The following is a 25,243-nucleotide window of genomic DNA, read 5'->3' as shown; positions in this document are numbered from 1 at the left end:
AGGGGCCTCTGCCAGGACCAGCACCAAAATGTGCCATAGAATTCGAGCAGTACTCTGGTTTCTTGTCAGGATGATGCCAGTATCTCCAGAGTGCCTGTGAGTGAGACTAAACCTGTTGCCCAAAGTATTTATAGCAGCCTGGAGTATTGGATCTACCATTTCATCTTTCTTGTAAACTTGAAAAGCTAAGCCAAAATTAGTGCGTGCGCGCGCGCACACACACACACACACACACACACACCACTGCCTTGCTCTTCATAAGGTAAACCCACACATCATAACATTCTGCAAGGTGGTTTGATAATCTACAATGTTGTTGCTGTTAGCAACTGTCGGGGAATCACTTTAGAGAATGAAAGAATAACTCAATTTTTATAATACAACACAAAAGGCTTAAAATCATTCCAGCTGGCAGTATTAGCAATATATTAGCATGATACATATAATATACAAATCATCTGTATCCAAAAACAATTATGGACAAAAATATCCATCTTTGCCCCAGATTTTATCACAAATTAAAATTGAAAATGAATTTAGTCACATGTTGTTTCAAATGACCAAGTCAAAAAAACGCTGGTCAAGAAGTGTCTTCGAACCAATCCAAAAGTCTTTCAAGGAAAGTTCGAAATGAAGAATTGCTCATACTTACAACTCACAAGAAGCCTCTCAATTTTTGTCACCAATTTTATTTCTATATTTAGGAAAAGTAACCAAAAATGAAGTGATACTTCCTACTTGCCAGTTTCTCTGAGCACAGGATTTATTATTAGGAAAGCAATTTCCTGCTGATTATGACCAACTAACTAGTAGGAGAGCAAATCTCCCACCAAATACGAAAAGTAGATAGTTTAAAAAGGAAAATAAAGAAATGGGGCTGAAGGTCCTAGAGACCTTCCCAGGCAACCAGGCCTGGAGGGGCCAATATCCTGAGGTCAAACATACGGAGGTGAGGACAGTCTTGCACATCACACTTTCTCTCAAGAATGTGCTGCTACAGAAGCGGAGGAAGGAAAAGGCCTGAACACGAGAGCAGAGCCTTCAGCAGCCCACAACAAGGAGATGAAAACTGGAGCTTGGGTGCTCCAGGAGTAGCAGCCTTGGTAAACATTCAGGCTTTCAGTTGGAATCCCTATAAAGCTATACTTTGGCCAAAAACAAACTAGAAATAGACAAGCTAACACACCCACATACATACATGCACACACACCTCAAATATATTTCATACAAGAATTAGGATTTTCTTCCCTGTTTTAATTACCTGCAAAATATCTTCTCCAAGGAAGAGAAAAATCATAGACAGCCTCCATGGTTTCTTATCCAGAATGTCCAACAGTCAATAAAAATTGCCAAAACTAACAAGAAAAATACAAAAAGATCCGAGAGAAAAACATAAAATTAAAACAGACACTTAAATGGTCTAGACATTAGAGTTAATCTGGACACAGACTTTAAAATAACTGTGATTGACGTGTTTAAGAAAATAGAAGAAATGATGAAGGTCTAACCAGAAATAACTGACATAATCGAATGAAACTTCTAAAGTTGAAAAAATATATATAAATAGAAAGAAAAAAGTAGCATGAGTTTAACAGCAAAAGAAGAGAGGATTAAATAACTGAGAAATAACTCAGTTGAAAATAATCCAGACTAAATCACAGGGCATTAAATGCATAAAATTAGAAAAGAGAGCAAAAATATGTGGGACATAATGAGAAGGACTAGCATCAGAATAACTGAAGTCCTAGAAAGACAGGAGTAAGAGAATGATGAACTAATATTTGAATATAATAAAAATATTCTGAAGCTGATGTAAAAATCTTGTATCCCAGATTCTCGATGTCCTGCACACCTCATGCAAGATAATACAGATGAATGAATACCTGGGCACATCACAACAAAACTGCTAGAGTGAAAGACAAGAGAAAAATCTCAAAAACACCCAGAGGAAAATGAACTCACATTCCCTTCAAAAGAGAAGTGGTAAGATGACAGCTGAATTTTCAATAGGAAGTGATGGAGGCCAGAAGACAATGGAATGACACCATTCTCATCAAAGTGATGAGAAAAAAACAAAACTTCCGATCTAGAATTCTACACCCAAGAAATCAAGAAATTTTCACGCAAACAAAACCTACAGAATTCATAACAAGTGGGGTGCACTAAATGAATAACAATAAAATAAATGTTGAGGCAGAAGGAAAAAAATTCCAGGTGGAAATACAGAAGTGTAAAAAGGAATAAAGAGTAATGGAAAAGGCAAGTATCTAAATAAATATTGAGTGTATTAAACAATAAAGATAATTTATTATAAATTTTATATATACATAGAAATAAAAGCTTGGCAAAAAGAACAAAAAACTAGAGAGACTAAGCGGTGCGGTATACCGAGGTCCTCCTATTGTATTTAATGGGACAAGTTCTCAAATTTATAGTAGGCTCTATTAGGTCAATATTAAGTGTGTGATGTCCAATAATTACTAAAATATATTACAGTGGATTTATATACTTCAGACTAATAATGATGGAAAATGGAATAGTAAAAGAAATTCTTGACACATTAAGGGAATACAATGAAAAAAAGAAACAGGAACATAGAATAGGTTGGATAAATAGAAAACAAAGGGTAAAATGATTTCATTAAACTCAGTCATGTCAGTAGTTTCATTAAATATAAATAGACTGAACATTCCAATTCAAATAGGGAGTGTCAGAGTGTACTAAATAGCTAAAGCAAACAAAAATCAATCCATGCTTACAAGATGTCCAACTTAAGGACAAAGATGTAGAAAGCAAATACTAAACCAAAGATGGTGTAGTTACACTAATAGCAAAATAAACATTAAAGCTAAAGCAAGATGTTATGATAAAACATATATCTACAGTAACATATAGTAATTTTATATTAACCTTTAAAGAAGGCAAAAACTGACACATCTAAAGAGACATAGAAAAATTCACAATCATAATGGAAAAGTTTTAACATAGCTGTCTCAGTGATGAACAAAAGTGGAGACATGAAAATAAATTTTTAAAAGTGAAAATTCTAGCTACATAATTCACAAATTTGACATAATTGAAGTACATAAAATGTTTCACTGGATAACTGAAAACAATTGCTTTCAATCCTCATATTTCATTTGTTCTCTGATTGTGGTAAATTTAATCTAGAAATTCAGCAATTTGTTTTTATAAAAAAAAACTCGACAATCCCTAAATATTTGAAAATTAAGCAATCACTTCTAAATAATTTGTAGTAAAAGAATAAATCACAGTGGAGGTTAGAAAATATTTTACTAAATGAAAATTAAAATATAGCACAGCACATCTTATATGACCCAGTTAAAAGTAAATGTTTGTTCATCTTACTACACTAATGGAAAGTGACTTCACTAGAGGAAGTGAGGACTTGATAATACAGGTAACTGTTGAACCACTGTGTGGTGTATTTGAAACCAGTATAAGATTGTATATCAATGATACTTTAATAATAATTTTTTTAAAAACGTAAATGCCTAATAGTACATGCTTACAGATAAATTTATAGTCTTAAAGTATGCATAAATTCCTTACAGGCTTAAAATTAGTGAACTTACACTTTATACTCTAAAGACGATTTTTTAAAAGTAGAAAATTTAATCTAAAGAAAATAGAAGGTAATAATAGTGAAGACAGAAATGAATAAAACACAAAAATATACAATAGAAAAAAAACAATTAAGCCAAAAGTGGTTTCATTCAAAAAGACTAGTAAAATGTAATACATGTTAACAAAACTGCTCATGAAAAAAGGAGAAAAGGTAAAAATGATCAGTATCTGGATAAAAGGGAATATTGCTACAGATCTTATGAACAACTCCCAGAGATAATATTAATGAAGCCCCAAACATGTTAAGTAAAATACAGACACAATAAGTAGATGATGTATGATATCATTTATATAAAGTTTTGAAACAGGCAAACTAATATATAGTGTTAAAAGTCAAGACAGTGCCTGCGTTTGGGGTTTGGCGTATAAGTGGGATTCCCAGGGCACTTTATACAAGTATAATCAGGTGGTCTTTATATAAATGCATTCATCTTGTGAAAATTCACTAACTTCTAACGGATTTGTGCACTTTCTATTGTGCAAGTATTTCAGAAAAATGTTTATTTTAAAATTGAGATAGCATTTGGAATATAAATGTGCCCTAAAATTTACGAGATATAATTATACATCATATATATCATCTTCAAACTCTAGGTCATTTATTAAACCTTCTGAAGTGTTCAGTTTAGTAACTTTTACATCTTCAACTACAGTCTTGCATGAGAAATACTGAGAGGATTTTCTAATCAACAAACACAAAAGCCTTTATAAAAAACGAAAGCTAGAAATGGATAAAAAGAGTTATATTGTTTCTAAAAGTTGGGCAAGAACATTTATTCTCTTAGGCTGCCTCCTAGATTTTATAGTCTTGCAAATTTTATGAAGCAATAAAGATGAAGAAAGTCTTTCTGAAAAAAGGAAATGGAGGGGAATTGCCCATAATGACTTAGAAGCACGAAGAGAGGGAAGAGGGAGGAGGAGACGAACCACAGCCGTTGTTTGTCGTATCCCCCCACCCCCACCCCAGCTTCCCAAGGGATGAGCTCCAAGTCTGATCGGGAAGAATGTTCCCCAAAACTGGCAACTTGTCCCTTGATTGGAAAGAAGATTCTCTGTACATTTTTCTTCTTCATTATCAAGAAAACTTCAGGGGGGGAGGTAGTTACATGATAAGGGAGCAGCCCTCACACTAGAAATCCCAAAGCACAGGCTGCAATCCTACACCTCCCACGGTACAGACTATTCGACCCAGGAAAAATGACTAACACCCATAAATTTCCTTCCCTGCATTTAAAAAATAGTCATGTTGCCTACTTTAAAGGATATCTGTGGGGCTCAATGCAGATAACGGTAAAATTAGATGAGCTGAGATATTTGTTGCCTTCTATTTATTTGCAACAATAGGAATATGTCAAGTTTATAAATATAGTAATTGCTGTAGGTTATTTCAGGCAGCAGATGCTTAAAGAGGGTCAGTTACATGCAGCCCCTTTGCCAGGGGAACACTTCCAAGAGCGTATAGGTCCCAACTTGCAGAATTCTGCTTGCTGACTGTTCCTTCTACATTTTAGAGGTTCCTCTCTCTCTCTGTCTCCCTATATATACATTATACATTAATTTTTCTGTCCACCTTCCTGATGGTGTTTCAATTTAAGGTTTATTTTTTTATGTAGTTCAAAGGCACTTGAATGAAAAGAACTCATACATATATCTTAAGAATAAGCCCCACAGACAAGTATCAAAAATTTCTTTTTTGTCTTAGGTAGTTTCTTAACTGCAATTTGAAATCTCTTATGAAGATAAGCAGTACATGGCCCATCCACCTTTTTCCTCATGAAATGAGATGCTTGCAACCAACGCTGATACAGCGGCCACTAAACCAATGTGTTCAATCGAACCACTCGTGGGAAGCTCTCTTTAAGTGGAATCACCTTGGATACAAATGCTAATAACCACAGAATAACCGACTCCTTGAAGCATAAAGGAATCGTCTTGACTTCGTTATTTTCTTCACTAGGAAAATTACCACTTGCTGTGATTTTTACCAAAGGATGCTTTATCCTGTTCCAAATCCCATGATGGTTTTTAAGACTCTGGAGGTTCACCAGCTGATCGATAATCATAAGTGCATTAGTGCAGCTGACTTTCAAATCCAGCACTCTGATACCAACCCAAAAGTTTTAGCCGTGTGTTTGATTAATTCAGCTTCTTAAAGTTGAAAATCTCATGTATTCAATGTGTCTCCCTCTCTCTCAAAGAAAGCTTGCTGCCATTCCAACTGATTAGTTAGTACACAGTGGTCTTGTTTTTCTAGTCCATCCGCTGCTGCCATCTAGATGAACTTATCCAGTTTTCTGTTTGATGTCCTTTTCTTTATTGTTTTCTTTAAATGCATGCCAGTTATTCCTTAGGGTATGCTGCTTTTGAGGAATATGTTCAACATTATTTAACAGAACTGAAAACTGAAGATTGAAATTCCTATGACATTCATTTAAGCGGTAGCCACGGTTGTGGGGCTGATGGTTGTGGTGTGGTGGTGTGGTGTGTGGTGTGGTGAGTGTGTGTGTAGTCATCCATTTTAGTCATCCTCTTTTTCTAGGCTTGTCATTATACTGAAACTGTATTCCCTTCAAGAGGGTTTTAGCTTAGTCCTAGCATGACTGGGTCTTATGTATCAAAAGTGTAAATTAAAAAATACTTCTATGCAGACTCTATGTAGACCCTGGAAAACTATAATACGGTTTGTTAAGGCAAAACAAAGAAAAGTAACTAAAACAACTGAGTTCTAGAGATACTAGGAGGCATTAAACTGACTTTTTAGTGGAGACCCAAGTGGGTTTCTTTCTTTCTTTTCAGAAATATTGACATCTGTGAATGTAGGGGAATGGCAAGTTTTCTCTGCCTAAAGATGGAGTGGGTAAACTACAGGGCTGGGCGTGGGGGCTGAACACATCAATTTAAATGATATCTGTACATTTGGAATGGAACACAGTGCTTTTGTTTTTATGGTTCATGTATCTGCATCACATAGCATGCTTCACATTAATCTTATTTACATACATAAACAACACACTTTCTCGTTCTCTGTGTTACTTAGCTGCAATTGTCTCAAACTTGAACAGGTAAGTCTGTAAATGTTTGGATTATAAATCATATGAGGTAATTGGCCAACTATTTTCAGGCTTTACTTAGTAAACAGCCAACAGAAAGCATGGAAAGTAAACTAAAATGGAAAGCACGGGGTTTGAAGAAATGTGAGAGCGTGGGGCCTGGGCAGAGGACAGGGGGACGGACACTGAGAACTGACCTTTGGGAGGACAGTTCTGTACTGTGGATGATCTTGCAAAGGAAATGCAATGCCTATGGCAAAGGAACATAGTTCTGTCTTTATTTTCTAAGGTCTGGCCCATGTGGGCTTTTAAACAAGTGAGCAAAAGAATTTAAAGCTAAAAGCTGTCTTACAAATCATCTTGTCCAGCCTGCTGATTGCATACATGGCTTCACTTGTTAACAGTTCGCTCAGCCGGGGAGAGGCAGAGAGGGGCGCGGAGTCTCCCGCTTCTGGGTCCTCGCTCCAGCTCTGTGCAGCGGTACCACGGAGGGGTGGCGTGTAGGGCTGTCTGCGGATGGTAGTCCGCAATAGCGACAGGATTGTGTGAGACAGAAAGTGCCGGCGAGATTCTGGGTATTTCCTTGCATTCACTTTTGAAGAAGAAAATCAATGGTCCTCAGAAGACAATGTGTAGCGGGTAAAAAAAGCAACAACACTAAGGAGCAAGCCAGCTGTGATAACATCTCGGTCAGTGTTAAAAATCTGTGGTGTTGAAAAGTGCTGTATTTCCTTTTCTAAAAGCTGAACAAACAGGAATGTTGTCATAAATTAATGAATTTAGGGACATAATGTCTTGGTACTACAACCATGGGGCAAAAGAAAAACCCACTCTGACATGAAACGTCTACTTTCAGGCTGATTTGATGATGTGGAAACTGTGAGAAGTGCTGACTGCTGCACTGTGAGTCGCAGCGTCCCTTGACCACCATCCAGAAAGTAAAACAAAAACAGCCATGGGAGCATTTGGATGCCAGGGACATTTCTTATGATTAAACATTGCAGGGGAAGATAAAACCTTTGCTTATGAATGCCACATTCGCAAAACTTCAGCAACTTTTATTACTTTTATAATTTTCCCAAATGCAAAGGTGAATATTAAAGTTCAACCACCATAAAATGCTCCAAATCTTACAAGAAAAATTCAGTGCTACCACACCATCTGTGAGGGCTTCCTCCTAAAGGGAGGTGCAAGGGAAGTTGGGATGAACGAGTCTGGGCTCTGCTGGTCTGTACAGCTTGTTGACCTGGCATCCCAAGCATTGGACAGAAATGGAAACGTGAGGCAGAGTCACAGCCACACACCTGTGCGCGGCGGTCAGCATGTGCACAGCATCGCTGGCCGCAGAGGCTGCTGGGACACCCCTGTTCTCCCATATAGGACCTGTCAAGATACTACTCTTATTAGTTAATTCATTGGATTACTTGTAAAACTATATACCCTTCATCAGTTAGACCTGCATTCAAAGACTATTTCTGCTAAGTAGGAGTCCCTGGGAAAATTACTTCATTTCCTCTCCTCCATGAAAATGAAAATAATACCCCCTATTTCCCGTGTCTGGGAGAAGTTGAAAGAAGTCCATACGGTGCCTCTAACACTAGCAGATTCAGGGAAGATAGTTGATTACTCCTCCCTACGTTTTCTCTTAGTGTATCAGCATGAAGCTAAGACAGATGCTTCTGTTTTGAATAGACTTGTCCATTCCAGTAGGTCCCCTGGTCCCAGACAGAAAGGAGACAGCAGACGCATTTTGTCTGCTCCACACCAAGGCTGGTCCCAGCATGGAATTCTCTTTGTGCAAACAGCAGTCATCTCATTTGCTGGAATAAGGATGAGGTAATTATTGAACAATCTAAGCTGCAGAAATGATTCAGGTGCTGGTGGCATTTACTTATGCAGAAAGATTAATAGAGTTAAACAATTATAAGTTGACCAAATGCTAAGGAGGATAAAAAGCCATGAACAAATATTTAAAGGGCATAATGTGGTGAAGGCTAGGCAGGAATTGTTTACAGAAATGTAAGGAGATAAAACGAGGCATGTGGTAGAATAAAAAGTCATTAAGCAATGAGATTCTACTTTAAAGACCCTTTCCAAAAAGGAGAACACTGTCAGATTCTGAAAAAAACAAATAATAGCCTATCAAACACTCAAGAGTATCCTGAGAAGAGATAGTTAATTCATGCAGTAGGAACCAAATCTAGGGGTTACATTTCACCCTGGAGAAACTAACAAGAAGAGATGATAGAATTCTGGCCATACATTTATTCCTAAACCCTAACGGCCAGCACATCACCCTTTCTTACACTTCAGAAGTTCTTTGTCTTTCGACAGGAGATTTAAAAACTATCAAAAACGCTAATGGCAAAAAGTTACCTCAAGTTTGCCACCAGAGCTCATAATTACATAGCTGTACATAGTAGCACACCTTGACACCCCACATATCGGTGAAAACATTCCACATACAGAAAATAAACTATAGTAAATGGCCCTTGTTACATTTATGACTACCTCTTTCTATGTAATGTTTGAACTTACCATAACACAAACTAAGCAAATATTTTAATTGTCAGTTATTATGAGGCTTGCTAGTGATTAAAGTGGTAGGAAACCAGTGATTACTTAGTCAAAAATCTATTATATTTGATAAGAAAAACAAAAAGTTAAAGGACTACGTCTTAGAAAGACCATTCAAACTCTTCTATTTTATGGAGGCCAGTCACTCAGGCCCGAGATAAATATACCTGATGAAAAGAATATTCTTTCCAAGTAAGAAAACACCAAGCATTGGCCTCTAATGGTACCTGAGTGCCAGCTATGTAGTGATAGTGTTTGGCAGGGTATCATGTCACATGATGGCAACAGTTAACACATTAATATAATTAGAAATCCAGACCTATCATAACTATGACAAGATGATCACATGAATGGTTTTAGTGGAGTTGAATGATATGTTAAAAATATTTTGATGGGCTCTACACCAAGGTTGGTTTCAGCAGAAATAAATGTATGCCCACATTGTAGTAAAAAATATACATAAATTTATTGTGAAAAGTTGAATTCCAAATACTGTACAAGTAAAACTCGGATGGAGAAGAGACTCTTGGGCCTGACCATTTTCAGGTCTGGTGACGTTGACAAGAGCAGCTTATTGTTAGGGGTTAAGGGAGCAAAAACCTAACTAGAACTGGTTCAAAAATGAACAGGAAGAGGGAGATTGAATATTTATCTTTCAATAAGTTTTGCTGATATGAGACAATTGGTTTAACAGCTAGAGAGGAATGCATGATCGAGAGGTTATTTTTTAAGATAAAACATAGATCTGCAGGCAGGCTTGTAAAAGCGGGTGTGGAGTATGTGACAATTTATTTTTGATTATTTGCATTTTCTTAGAGAAATAATAGTAAGAATCTGAGTTGAGAGTAAGTATGGGAAGGAGGTATATAATATGTTTGAAGAGAAACAAGGTAAGAAATATCATCTAGTTTAGGGGGAATAGATTTTTTTAAAAATGAACCTAGGGTCCACTTGATGTTATTGACTATTAATTGAAAGTAGGCCTAATCCAGGTGAAAGTGTATTTTTCCTTTAGCCCCAATCAGCTGTGCAGGTGCAGGCACAAAATTCGTTGGCAGTTGGATTAACCAGTTAGTTTCAGCATGTAAGTAACAAGAAACTAAGAGCCAGTTAATGTAAGTCAATAAAATATCCAAATAATATATAACTAGATTTGTAAGGCTGTCTCTGAGTTATTCATCTAGGTGCAATTTCTATCAAATAAATAATGCAGCTTACAAAAGAACTTAGACCTGACTACCTCATGTTCTGGCATCAGTATTAAGAACCAGATGTAAGACTTCACTAGAAAAAAACTCTGAACCAAGGTGTTCATTCAAAGCACCAAACAACACACAGTATCTAGATCTCTAACAGTCTGTAATTTTCATGACTAATTTGTGAGTCCATAACTTCGGTGGTTTGTTTCACTGTATAATGTACAGTAAGACCAGTAAGGGATGGCACCAATAAGGCGTATTATTAGAAATGACAAATGTCTAAAATATATAACCTAGGAAAATTATGGAAAGACTTAACATGAAATTCATCACACACTAACAAGAGCATTGTAAACTGACCCCTCGCAGAATTTCAGGTCAATGTTGCAATTCACTAAAGATATAATATCAACATGTGTCTCATTCAAACCTCTGTTGGAAAAGCAAAGCTACATTCCTATGTCAAAATGGCTTGGCACAATATAGCACTTTTTTTTTTTTTGGAAGTGGAGGCCACATAGAAGTCTCTACTTCGAGGCAAACCTTCTTCTCTATGTTTAGAAGTTTATAATATACTATTACATGCATCCAATCAACAGATATATGTTGAACACCCACTACATACCTTGAAGTAACATGTCTTCCATTGATGATGAGTCTACAATGGTCATGAAGAATGAAAGAGAGCAAAGTAGTGGGACAGTAGAGGACTCAAGGACAGAGAAATTGTCTTCTAAATTTTGGTTGTGTCACTCGCTAGGTCTAAGTCTTTTGGCAAAACACAAACTCTCTGAACCTCAGAGTATTTTTGCTGTGAAATGGTGACAATGTATCTCAACTAACTGAGATAATGAAATAATGTGGCAACTGAGAACTGGCACTGGTTAAGAGCAGCCATCTGGAGTCAGCCTGGCAATGTGGATTTTTAATCCCAGACCCACTCTTCAAAGTTATATGCATTTGGACAATTTACTCAAACTTTGTTTGGTCTCAGATTCCTCATTTATAAAATGGATGGATGAATAATATTAGAGTATCATCCATTGATGGCTAAATTAGTATATCAATGGTTGGATAATGTAGTGTACCTACCACATAGGTTTGGGGTGAGTATGAAATAGTACTTAGTGGTATGGTGCCTGACACCAAGTTTGCGTCCTATAATGTCCAGTCAGTTATACCCATTGCTACGTGTGCAGTTATCTCAACCGCCACTCTATGCCACTGATACCTATAATCCTGAGAAATACAGCATCTTTCATTCATTCAGCAAAAGCTTGTGGACTCTTAGTTACATGCCAGGCATGGTGAGTCACTGAATTTTAAGTGGCTGTTCCCCATTGTCATACCATATGGATCCTTATTAAACCTGATAGCAAAGAACTATAAAAGCACAGGGTGAAATATATATTTCACAAAAAAAATTATTCATAGTATACAGCTTTATGAAAAGAGTCTCTTCCCTGAAGGACAAAGTAGTAACTACCATAAAATGGTTTAATGAAAGGTGTCTCGATTCCTACTACCACTCCCCACTGCTGTCCGCCTACCTCCACTAAACAGTAAACAGTGGCATAGTCATGTGATTTGAGTTAGTCAAAATGAACATTGGAATCATTATAGATAAAGTTACTAAATGAATGTGTTCTAGCAAAGCCAACATAATGTTACTGACTTTAAATTGCATCACTCCCACTAAAAACGTATCTTGTATATTTGAGTTCACCATTGTAGTGTTTCTTTAGCCCTTGAGAGATAAAGTGACAATATCTAAAACATGATATACAATTTGTATTGTTGAAACATCATTGTTGGTTTTGGTTAAAGTTTCCCACTACTTAGGGAGAAATTAATATAAAGTATACCTGGGAAGAAACCTAGATTTCCAGAACTAAATGGGCAAATCAGATTGAAAAGTACTTCACCCACCTTTCCCTGTAATTTTCCATGTTAATTTTAAATTAGGTTAATAAAATTTAGACTATATCATTTTATATAGATAAGAGGGAGGTTCCTGTCTATTGTTATTAACAGTAAAACAGAATTTGGGGGCTAAATGTGGAAGAACTGTACTAATAATTCTATGTAAATTGAAACCTCTATCTGATAATGGCAACCTGGTGGGGGGCTTGAAGGAGTTGGTGCTTCTGAAATCTTACATTAGGAAATGTCAAAGGATTTACTCAACAGTTAATAGTACTATTTTCTCAATATACATATTTAACTCAATCTATGAATCTAACTCAACCCACATGAAACTGACTTACTTCACTGTACTTGCATCTCACCTAATCGACTATGCTGTCTTACATTTTACTTTTCGCACCACATCTTAATTTATCACACCACTGTGATATTAACCACTTTCAGAAGCCTACAGCAAATATGCCATGTGGAAATGCAGAAAAAAATATATAAGCAAGCAGTCAACTTTTTAAAAATCTCTAACACTGTGTTATATACCAATTCAGTAATAGTCCCACAAGATCTCTCACCTAGAAACCCTGCATTTGACAAAATATCCCATTTTTAAAAATTAGACATTTTAATTTAGAAAAACTATTATTTTGTCTTACCTAATACAACTAACGGACAATGAAACTCTGGTGATCAAAAGTCTGCAACAGGTATTATCAAAAGACAGGAAGATGCTGTGGGCGTGGCCTTAGAAAATCAAAAAAAAGAAAAGCACAGTTGCAAAAGATTGCTAAACAATCTCTTGTTTTATTTTGACCTAAACAGCCAAAATAATCATGGCATCTTTGTACCTTTACATGTAAATAGCTCTGAAGCAATAGCAGACAGAGCAGTGGGCTTTTGAATACTCTTTTTTGTTGATTATTTTCTGAGAGGGTGGGCACATCTTTCCCAATATAGTATCTTGTAACAAGGGAGAGAGACCACTTTTCTTAGGATGAACTGATGGGTATTACTATTGCACTAAAGCAAAGGAGTTGTATTTATATAGTTGTACATACACTTCTACTTTTTATATAACAGAATAACTTGAAAACAAATTTTAAGTAGCTCATTTTTCATTCCTCATTTATCATGACATCCTGTAAACTTATTTTAGGTAAAATGTATAAGAAATGCACCCAACTATTATTGATTAAACATATATGACACATGATGCCATGGCTTCTCTGACAGTAGCCCAAAAAAAGCAGATTTCAAAAAACAATTGCATTAGCTGCACCAAAGATTTTGAAAGGTTATTATACTACAAGCAACAAAGATTCTTGTTTGGTTTAAAAATTAATAAGAAGAATGCAACACTTGGGGGATAAAATGTTCATTATATATCATTGCATGGAGTTTCTATTTAGGTTTTCATTCTTTTGTTAAGGTTTTAAATAATAAAACTATTGGAAAATTGTTGGTTTCCTTGTTCCTTATTCTTTCATTAGCAAATTAACAGTCTGAATATTTATTTTCATAAATTAATTAATCCTTAAACTGAAATTGGTTATATTCTTGCATTTTTTAGAACTCACAAATATGTAATCTCCCCCTAATCCCTTAAAAAAGGGATAGAATATATGTATATATTCAGGGAAAGTAAGTAAATATATATATCTTTGAAAAGTATATGTACTTCTAATTGGTTTATTTAGAGCACTGTGGTTCATGGACAGTTTTTAAGCTTTGGACCTGTTGACCTTTCTTATTTCACTTCAATTCAAGGGCAGTGCCACGTACCCAGGCATGGCAGACACTATCAAAGTCTGAGACTCTGTGAAAGTAAAGAAAACAGAGACTTTACTCCCAACTACAACTAGTCACCTCTTGGGATGTGACATGATTAATTATTATCAGGCATAAACACTAGTGAGGTATGAAATACCACAGGAGGATTATTTTCACTTCTTTGCAATCAAGAAAGACTTCTTAGCGGAGATGGCATTTTCTCCAAGCTTTAAGAAACATGTGAAAATAGAAGACAGAAGATGTTATGCACAGAGTAAAGCCAAAGCAAAACCACAGAGACCTGAAAGCATGTGGCTGACTATGGGAACTCTGAGTGGTGTTTGGTGTCTGTGGAGCCAGGGGAAAGGCAGAGAGAGATGAATCTGGGAATGGTGCTCACACAGCCACTCACAGCCATGTCATCGATTCCTGTCCTTTACAAAAGGACAAAATGGAACAAGTGGTACTCCACTGGTACAAAATCACCCTTGTTTGGGGGTAGGAGGTGATCAGAGTTGGGGGTAGGTCTCCAACCAAAAAAATATAAGTAAACATAAGTCATATTCTTTACATATATACTTCTCCTTAAAGAAGCGCTCAAAAGAAAAAACCCTGCACTTAAAAAACTTATTTACTCTTCCTAAAAACACAAAAATTTGGAGCTATTCTTTATTCTGTTTGCCAATATGTCAAATGTATTTGCCTTTACATGTAAAATGTAAACTTCAGACAAAATGGACTATGATACAAAACCACAGTGTGCTTAGTTTCTACACCTCTTTGCTTCTCCCAAGAAGCTACAATTTTCCCACCTCTGGGCTTCACAGACACATTGTTCTTCAAATCCCTCCATCGTTCTCAGGTGTCAGCCCTCAACCTGTAGCTTTCAGTGTGGCCCGTCTTAGTGCTTCACAGGATTCTTGAGTTTCCTGATGTCTTATTAATTTGTTCTTTTCCATGTGCAGTGACTTGATCACCCATGTTCCTAAGTTGCATGATGGAAAGAACCTCATCTATTCTATTCACTGCTCTATACATACCTGAAGCTGAACCTGACATATTACAGATTCAATAACTATCTGTCAAATTAATAATTAATGATGTTCCAATACGAAGACATATAGACTTGTCATACCCAAAAGTTGTATCTTCAAATTGACAAATCAGATTCTTTAAATTTTCTTGGGGGAATTCCTATGCAAAGAGTAAAGCAAAGAGTGTCTGGGAGAAAAAAGTAAATAGGTTTAAAAATATTCCTTGAAGAGTATTTCATTAAATAATGAAATAATTATATATGGTTACATGTATTAATTTAAAACCACCTAATTATCTATCAATATATAATTTATACAATATAAAGTTTTCATCTTTATTTTGCTTAAATTAGTATTGATAAATTAATCCCTTTCTGGTACTCAAAAGATGTATCTATATTTTTTCTTCACTTAAGAATACATTTCTTTAAGTATAAGAAATAAAAAGAGGATAAAGAAAAGGTTCTGACAAAATTTCCTTCTGGTCTATCTTCCCTTCCATTTGCCATCAAAAATAAGACAGCAAAGTGACCTCCAGCATATACTTCTTTACAGATCATTGAGGCATGCATATCATTGCAAACTCATGAATACCAAGAGGCCAGTCAGGGTTGAAAATGGTGAAATAGTCTTTCAGGGAGCTCAGATATCTTCTATATCTGGAAAAAAGTATACCCCATCTTAAAATTCAGAAGTGTAAAACAAACCCCCTTCCGTCATCCAACATGACAAAAACATTCATTGTCCATAATTATAGAATAATCTGGTTATGTATAAAGAATACACACAATAAGTTTTAATCATTGTTTACATTAAAATAATCTTATCTAGAAGAGAACACACTTATTATTTTCAAGTAGATGGCAACTTTGGAGCTCTGCCTGGTGAAAACTGTGTTCTAAGAGGTAATCTGAAGAACTAATGGTGAGAAGCAAACACTTTAAGTCATGATAATGTGATCCCATGGGGATCAACAATGTTTAAAACAATCGACTTGTAATAAAAGATTTGCTGGTTAGGGCTCTAGGTTAAAGTGGAAAATTAAAATTCATTGTTCTTAATAGCTTCTACACTACACTAGTTTGAAAACATTTTCCCCAACTACTTCACCAGGAAGTATTATATTTACATAATATCATCTCCCTAAAAACAGCCACTCTAATTTATCTCTGATGTTTGCCTTTTAAAGCTTGATTCTAAGAGCAAGTAATTTCCAGTTTCTAATTGTGACAATAAGCTATTGTCCCTTTAACATATTTAGCTGCAGCTTTTTGAAAGAGGAGTATTAAAACTTTTGGTCAGAGATCTGTAAATAGGTGGAACACATATACACACTCACATATATACACAAGTATAGCATATGCTTTTCTCTCTATCTTTGGAACAACAAGGCATTTAAAACAAATACAGCTGGGCACTGAGAATATAATGTGCTGGGCAAACATATACTCCTGTTAACGTAAATATATTCTTCCATGTTTCCTGCCAAGCCCACTTAGTTATGAAAAGCAAGCCTTGTCTCCCACAGAACACCCCACATGTTCTCAAAACAACTGCCTTTAGCAACTGGCTGCGGAGACAAGCAGAGATGAACAAAAGCCGCTGGGCTAGGGTCCTGAGAGAGTTGCCTTCTCAGACCCTGACATTTTAAAAGCAGCATAAGAGGGTCACGTTAGGCACTAGCTGTTTCTCAAAAAATACGTACTGTAAGGCAACCATTCTATCATCTGTCAGTAGTAAAGGCTTGTGTCTCCTGCAATTGGCGAGTCGCTGCATTAAAACTGACACAGACTGGAGACGCACACTTCACCTAGCACCCAATTCGGACGACTCCTTCCTGCTCGCATCCCTCTCCGCACCCCAGGCTGTGACCTAAAGGTTTCAGAGTGCTCAATGCTGCCCGGGAGCGGCGTTCCGGGAAATCTCAGCTGAACTAGCCCTTAGTCCACACACCCCTGACCCCCTCCCTTCTCCTGCACCTGCCCTGCTGAGGTCCCGGTGGGGAGCACCACGTTTCTCCAAGGGCTGGGAGCAGGGAGGTTTCCAGGAGGCCTGGGAGGCCAGGCACACGGGAATTCCCGACTCCCCCAAGCTGACTGGAAGCAGCCAGCGCGCCCCGGGTGTTGCAGAGATCCTTGCCCAGCATTCTAGAGTCAGACTCTATCCCCAGGGGAAGCCGGGACCCTCGGAGGAGAAGGGCATTTCCTCCGGAACGCAGCCCGCGGGAGGCTCCGAGCAGGGCGCGGCCGGGGAGGAGCGGGCCAACTTGCCGGCTGCCCGCGGGGCTGAGTTTGCAGGGGCTACAGGTTGCCCGAGAGCCGCCTCCAGCTCCGCGGGCGGAAGGCGCTCGGGGCGCACGCGAGGGAGCCCGGGGTGGGGACGCTGAGAACCGGGAGAGCCCGAGGAGGCCCCGTGCAGGCGGGAGATGGGACAGATCGGAGCCGCGCCTCCCGACGGTGACCCCCACAGACCTTGGCGCCGCAACCTGCGCTTCTTGAGGCCGAAGATGCGCACTTTGGAGAAGATATCCACCAGGTTGCCGTTGCAGAGCCCACGGTTCTTGCTAGGGCTGCTCCGCCTCCTGCTGGCGGACGGCCGGTCCCAGTGCTGCTCCCGCGCCTGCCGCTTCTGGCGGATCAAGCCGCTGGCGATGGCCGCGGCCATGGTGGCCCCTGGAATGGGTCCGGGGAAGGGAGGGGATGGAGGGAAGAGGAGCCGGCGAGAGGAGAGGGAAGGGGCGGCGCAGAGCGCGGTTCACCCCGGGGGAGGCGGTGCGCGGAGGCCGGAGAGGTCGGCGAGAGGCGTCAGGGCGCTCAGTCCCGACCAGGACCCATCGCCCTCTCCGCAGAGCTAGGGGCCCGGCGCGCAGATGCGCCCAGGGCGCTGCGGGGCGAGTCCGGGGATCGGAGGTCGTGCCCGCCGCCGCCCAGCCGCGTCCGAGCCGGGAGTGGGGCCGAGCTGCGGGCGCCGCCGGAGCCGGCTCAGGGGTCCTCGCCCTGCCCGCCTGCCGGGCGGGAGGTAGAGCGCGCCGCCTTCTTGCAGGGCCGGGATGGAGGGCAGGTGCCTGCAGGGGCTCGGCGCGTCGGTCAGTCCAGGGAGCGCCGGGCAGGTCTCAGCGCCGGGCCCGAGCTGCCCCCCGGCCCGTGCCGTCGCCGCCGCCGGCTCTCGGGTTCTGCTGGTGATTGTCAAGTGCTTTGGAAATCAGCATCTGGAAGAGCGGTCTTCTGCCCGGAGATCTCTAATCAAAGCGCTTCGTCCCCACCCCTCCACACCCCTCCAGTCCCCTCCTCTGTCTCTCTTAAGAAAGAAAAAAAAATGTAAATGTAATAATGATTTTCAAAATAGTAATAATAAAAAGAAAGCTAAAATGGATTCCAGGGGGTGGGGTGCTAAGAAGCTGAGTGAAAGCAGGTGGGATTGGAGGAATATCGGTGCGCTTTTTCTTAGATGAAACTCGCAGGTTTCCGAGGCTTCCGAGGCTTAGTGGGGCTTGTGGATCTTAACGTGTCTCCCGGTTCGCGGAAACTCTCAGCTGCGGTTGGAGGGCGAGGTGGTGTCCGCCCTCCCGTTAATCCCCTCAGCCCCAAAGCCCCCCTGCCACCCCCACCCCAAGAGGGGAAGGAGGAGGTGGACTAGGGCGGCGGGGAGGGAGGGGAGTGCGTCCTGAGGGCGGAGGCGCCTCCACGCCTAACCTAGTCCACCCAAACTTGCTGGACTCTGCCTTCTGCTGCCAGGCAGGGAAGGTTTGTCATTTCCAAACGGTAACACAGGGCGAAAGGGAGATAGGAGGGGAAGGTGAGAACAGAACGTGCGGTAAGTGATATGGAAAGATCCCCTTCCCAATCTGCTCTCTAGCACTTGGAGGAGGTGACAGTGGCTGTAGCTGCTACAAAACCAGTTGGACAGAATAAAAGTCCAACTGAATACTGAAGAAGTCACTGCAGAAATATTAAAAGCAGGGGAGTAGTCCAGTGACAACAGAAAGCAGACTGAGGGACACTCCCAATTTAAGCTGCTGGCTTTGGCATCCCTGGATAGAGAGGCTCTGTCAGGGAGCAAAGCCATATGAACTGTATCTGAAATTCAAACACAACAGCTGCTGCCTCCTCTCTGTGATTTCCTGTGTGTGTCCCAACAGTGTTCCGTCTTGGATAACTGAAACAGGAAAGTCTGAGAGGAAGGGCACAAGCGGAGGGCACCCTAGGAGAGGGAGTTGAACACTTCATGCATGGCTGAAGACAGAAGTGGTTTCTAGGATACACTGTGAGTGACAGAACCAAGCGCCAAGTGCAGCTTTTGCTTGTGTGGCTTCCTACATTTCCTCTTTCCCTCTGAGCTGTTTTGCTTATCATTGTAGGAAGACAGAGAAAAGAAATGCTAAAACCAGACTTCTCAAAATCCAGTGTGAAAGATGCAGAAAATTCATTTGGTAATTAAGAGACTTGTAACAATCACTTTTCCAGTGACTGCATTAGAGCTGCAAAGAGGTTTCTCAAGCAGTCCTGGGAACAGTCCTGAACCAACACACACTCTTTTCTTGTCTCAGGAATAGGCAGTAAAGTGCTACAGAGACTTGCAACCAGGCAAGTGGAGAAGTTCAGCCAAGGGCTGATTACAAGAAGGCTAGATACCATCTGCTTTGCAGAACTTAACCACAACCTCTCAGTTACTGCTCAGTCCTTACTCACTGGATTTACTACGTATTTACTAACAAGTCTCCTTTGGTGGAGAAAATTTAATCTAAAGGGAGTGTGTAGTTTTGCATCCAGTGCAGACAGCATTAGCTTTAGGATGATGTATATCATATTTAACAGTAAAGAACATGTTCTCTAACTTATTTTCCCCACCTTACTGTGTCATATCTGCAAAACCACAATCTTGAAATGGAATATGCAGGAGTAATTTTGCCAGAAAATTGGAATCCCTAATCACCCATAAGACCGCAAGAGTGGGAAAAACGGGTGTGTTGTTTTGCCCTAACTCTACCACTCTATTTTCTGAATGACATGTCTTTGTTCTTACGTGTTGACTGAATGTGTTGTTATGTTGTGTAGCCATGCTCCTGCTAAAAAAGTGCAGGCATCTGCACAGATGGAACCATCTAATAAAAGGCTATTTAAGTGTGTCTCCTCAAAAACCCCTGAAATAAGTCCCATTAAACATGAAAGAGTAGCTACTCCTGTCATCCATTACTGAAGAGGGGCCCTTTGGCCAGCTGTGGATTGGAATTTTCAAATGACTTTACAATGAAGGCAAACATGTTTACTTAGGCTAGTAGTGAGTTTTTGAAAGAAGCAAAACGTTAAATATAATGACCTCAAATCGAGTACAACTCCTCCAATCAACATAACCTAGTTTGCTTTGAAAGGTTATTTTGTTAATCCTTATGATACATGTGTTTACTGCATTAATTTGAACAAAGTAAGATTAAGTCTTCTTAATATTATAGCAATGTTAATTATTTCCTTCCAGGCATTTTGTTATTTTGTATTTCCCCCAATTCTTTGGGTTGGATAATTGGGAGGTCGGGTTTTTGGCATCCTCAGACCCCTTCCTTGTCCTGCACCATCCGGAAGAAGCTACGGTTCAGCACCGCGGACAGGGACCCTGCGCCAGACGCGGCTCACAGTTGCAATGAGTTTAAGTGTGAAGAGCGCACACTAGGAGAGTCTCTCCTCCTTAAAAACGGCTTTCCACCTTTTTTTCCCTCTTCTTCTTCCCCTTTTTTTCAAGGTGGAAAGGAAATTAATCCTCACAGCTTCCACTGACATTAATAACACGCCTTGGAGTATAAAGCCTTTCAGCTTTTTGATAACCGAGAAATACTCTTTCTTTTCCTGGTGCATTCTGACCCCTGGCGCAGTGCCTGCACCGCGGACTCCTCAGTCCTGGGGCGTTTATTCAGATGGTGGATTCACAAGCCTTCTGCCGTCGTTTCTGTTTTATGTGTTTTCCTGTTTTAAGGGACCTTGGGGTGGGGGCAGCATTGGGGTAATCAAGGTCTTCCAGCTCTTAATCCTTGCGTTTTCCTTTTACCTCCTCAAAACGCGGTTTAGTTGTTTACAGACAGAGGTAAGCGAAAGAAAACGCAACAGAGCCATCTGCTGTTCTAAGCGGTGATGAAAGCCTGTGCAAAACTAGGGTGAAAACCGTTCAGGGCGGGTGAATACTAACCCATATTGCTGTAATTCAGAAAATAATTTCTCACTCATGAGAAACTCCCCAGAGTTAATTTTACCTTTGACTTTGTAAAAACAACAAAGTACTGCCCTAGCAGAGTGGCACCTGACCAACCTGTCAGGAGTCTGAACTCTGATTTCAGATGTTTTTGGTTCACTTCTTGGCTCTGCTACTTCCTGGCTGTATAATGACCTCCAGTAAGTTGCTTTAGTCTCTCTCAGTCTTAATTTCTTCATCTCTGAAAGTAAGATGATAAAATCTCCTTTTCAACTCCTGTGAGATCAATTTGAACAGATGAATGTAAAGATCCTAGTACTCCAGGATGTGTCTGGCACGTCCCAAGTGCTCAAAAAATGACAGCTACTGTCATTATCTTCCAGATCACTCATTTTTATCTTCTAAATTCCTTTCCAATTTCCATGTTTTTTCAATACCAAAATATATGTACCCCCATGTACATTCCCTCATCTCCTAAATGGATTCATGATTATTCAAAATAACCATAAAAGTAAAAAAACATTTTAAGTTTTGGAGAGAGTAATTCAAATCCAAACCTTTAGTTTGTAATTGACTAAATTTATGAAGTTAGCTTTGTACACCTATTTGCCTACTTATTGAATACTGAAAATAAAAACATTTCCCTCTCACAGAGATTAATATGTGTGCTTATGAGAAAAGAGATCTAAACCTGCCATAGAAGAATTAATTCATTGTGAGCTAATTAGCTGGCCATTTCCCTGTGCTTGCAGGGCTTCTGAGGATCTCTTGCTTTCTTTGGCCTCTGCTTTGTATATGCTGTTCCCTCTGCCTGGAATATAATATAAAATAGTGGCTAAAACCACAGTTGGACTAAGGCAAACATTGGCTTGATTGTGTGTCCTTGAGCAATTCATTTAAACCTAAGACTGTTTCTTCTTCAGGAAAACTGTCATAATAATATAATAAGGTTATTATGAGAACTAAATGAGAACATTATGTAAAACACTTAAAGCAGTGCCTGTCACAGAGTGGGAAACAATAAATAGTAGCTATTGGCAACTGCTTAGCCCTCCTCACTCAGGTTTTCATTTGTTCAGTGACCAAGTCCTAGACTGACATCTCGATGAAGATAATCTAATAGGCGTCTCATGCTTCACGCATCCAAGATAAACTCTCTTTCTTTCTTCTCAAACCTGCTCTTCTCCACTCTTTCCCCTCTCTGGAATGATAACTCCATTTTTCTTGTCCCTCAGGCCAAAAATTTTGGCATCAAACTAATCTCATTTGTTTCTTCAATATCCCATATGTAATTCCTCAGCAAAATCTGTTCACTCTATCTTCAAAACACATCCAAAATATGGTCACTTCTCTACTACTATCACTATCTCCACTGCTACCTACCACCACCATCTTTTGGACTATTACAAAAATAGCCTGATTGGTCCCTTGGGATCACTTTTGCTCTTCTTTGATATGCTCTCAATACTGCAGTCAATGTGCTGAAAGTTTTAATCAGATTATGTCACACCCCTACACAAAATCCTACACATCCCTGATTCAAAAAGATGTATGCACCTCATGTTTATTGCCTCATCATTTACAACAGTCAAGATATAGCAGTAACCCAAGTGTCCATCAATAGACAAATGGATAAAGAAAGTATGGTATATATACACAATAGAATATTATTCAGCCATAAAAAGGAAAAGAAATCCTTCCATTTATGACAACATGGTTGGACCTAAAGCATATTATGCTAAGTGAAATTAGCCAAACAGAGAAAGACAAATACCATATGATTTCACTTATTTGTGGAATCTAAAAAAAAATTAAAAATCAACAAAATAGCAGTAGACTCATAAACACTGAGAAGTGACTGGTGGTACCATGGGGGGAGGGGTTGTGTTGGGAGGGCAAGGAGGATAAAAGGGCATGAAAATTCTCAATCATAATGTAAGTTGGTCACAGGGATGGTAGTACAGGATGGAGAATATAGTCTATGATGGGTATGTGCTGAAGCACTGTGTTGTATATTTGAAACCAATATAAGATGCATATCAACTATACTTCAACTTAAAAAATGTACCCATCAACAGGAAACAAGTCCTCACAGTTCCTACAATGTCTCATTTGATTTGTATCCCACACCTGCCTTCCTTTGGTCTCTGACATAATTTCTGCTTCTCTCTCTGCATTTGCCAGTTGCTGTTCCTCAAACCACCTGGCATGCTCCTATGGCAATACTTTATTTGCTCTTCCATCTGACCCTCTCACCTCCTTCAATTCTTTGCTCACATATTGTCTCCTCAGCTGAAGCATTCTCTTACAAAGCTGTTTGCAGTTGCAGCTCTTAAACACAGCCAGTCCCTTCTTTCTTCTATGCTTTTTGATTCTACATATCCCAACTTTTAAAAATTCTATCAATTTTCCTTATTTATTTGGACTGTCTTTCTCCTTGGAAATACACAAGGGAACATATTTCCTTATTTGTCTTCTGTCACATATCCAGTGATTAAAATGGTGCCAGAGTAGGTGCTCAGTGTTTGTTTATTGAAAGAATGAAGATGCCTGATACATAAACAGACTGTTAATACCAAATAAGAGGAACAGAAAATCTGGCCTAGCCCAGTCTGTCAAGGATGAATTACACCATGGTGCTGAATCTCTTTAAGCACCAAGGTATCTGAAATTCTATGTGGATTACACATAATCTAATCCCTTAAAAAGGATATACAAAGAGAATGTTAGTTTCCACTCCATGACTCAGGCTCAACCTAACATGACATGTAGTCTGAATGCTGAATTCCAACACTGATTCCCTCTGGGCTTTCTGAAGGATGTGAGACTGATTCTCCCTGAACTGGCGAAAACCATACTACTGATCTTTGTGACTCAAGCCCCTAGATCCTGTTTTCTTCCTTGCGTTCAGGTTGCCAATTGACAATATGCACCTTTCGAAACCTGATACATCTAATCCATCATAAATTAGAAACAATGATGAACATATTTGTCAGAATTGTCTATAAATCTAAAAGTAAACGAATTCTAAGGGAGGAGAGTATAATATATTCTAAGGGAAAAGAGGAGATACATATGCATGTGTCTGTTTGTGTACAGCCGAAAAACACACTTTATGACACTTGTGTCTATATTAAATGCTATCATGTTTTATTTTTCACAGTCATAATTTGCCCCTTTTTCATTTTTCTGCCATTGCCATAGCCATTATTTCAACCTAAACAGATTAATCAAATCTGAGAAACTACTGATTTTAAGATGTATCATTATTTTAGGTAAGACAAGAAAGGAATTAAAACACTTTATTAACTATGCCACACCATAGATTGCAAGATGTATACCAATTCCAGAAATGTTTAAACATAAAATATATTTGCATCTTTGGATCGATGAAATATAGTGTAATGGCACTATATAAGTCTATAAGTGGGAGTAGTGCTTTTATTAACCCTGTGGTACTCTGTATTCTGCTTAGACATCACACATCTTTTGATTACGAAAGATTTTAAGTATTTCAGAGCACCTGTGCTATGAAACATCTTTAGTTTCATTGTTATTGTTGTTGTTTCAGTTCCTTTATCTCACAGTGGCTCTGAAATGCAGGGAGCGATCGGATGGAAACAAACATTTCCCAAATATATTTCCTGTCCACTTATTTGATCGTCACCATGCAGTGAGGGACTGACTCCATTTTGTCACAGGTTTCCTCTGTGAATCAGTCACTTTTGTGATTTTAAGTATCTCCTAAATTAAGGATAAAATATGAGGGTCCCACATTTTTTCACAAATACGATGAACTAACTAGAGATGAGCTGGAATAGGGTTAAAAAGGATATATTGGCATTGTGTTTTTATCCTTTGTTCTGGA

General features: G+C 39.2%; 1 protein-coding gene across 6 annotated transcripts in view; it reads right to left on the bottom strand.

Annotated features, from left to right (window-relative positions):
• Positions 1 to 25,243, bottom strand: part of FGF14 (fibroblast growth factor 14) — a 562,413-nt gene that overhangs the window by 150,465 nt on the left and 386,705 nt on the right. Inside the window, exon 1 of one of the 6 annotated variants that reach the window (XM_073212386.1) lies at positions 17,670 to 18,445. The exons of the other annotated variants lie outside the window; for them this stretch is intronic. Within the exon in view, the coding sequence (XP_073068487.1) occupies positions 17,670 to 17,862 (193 nt within the window). The 5' untranslated portion in view covers positions 17,863 to 18,445. Of the gene's footprint in view, positions 1 to 17,669; positions 18,446 to 25,243 lie in introns of those variants that run through there. 6 annotated transcript variants of the gene reach the window in all.

Source organism: Manis javanica, chromosome 9 (assembly GCF_040802235.1).
Source record: "Manis javanica isolate MJ-LG chromosome 9, MJ_LKY, whole genome shotgun sequence".
In the NCBI taxonomy this organism is placed as follows: Eukaryota; Metazoa; Chordata; class Mammalia; order Pholidota; family Manidae; genus Manis; species Manis javanica.
The sequence above is the reverse complement of the archived record's forward strand: the minus strand, read 5'-3'. Positions and strand labels throughout refer to the sequence as shown.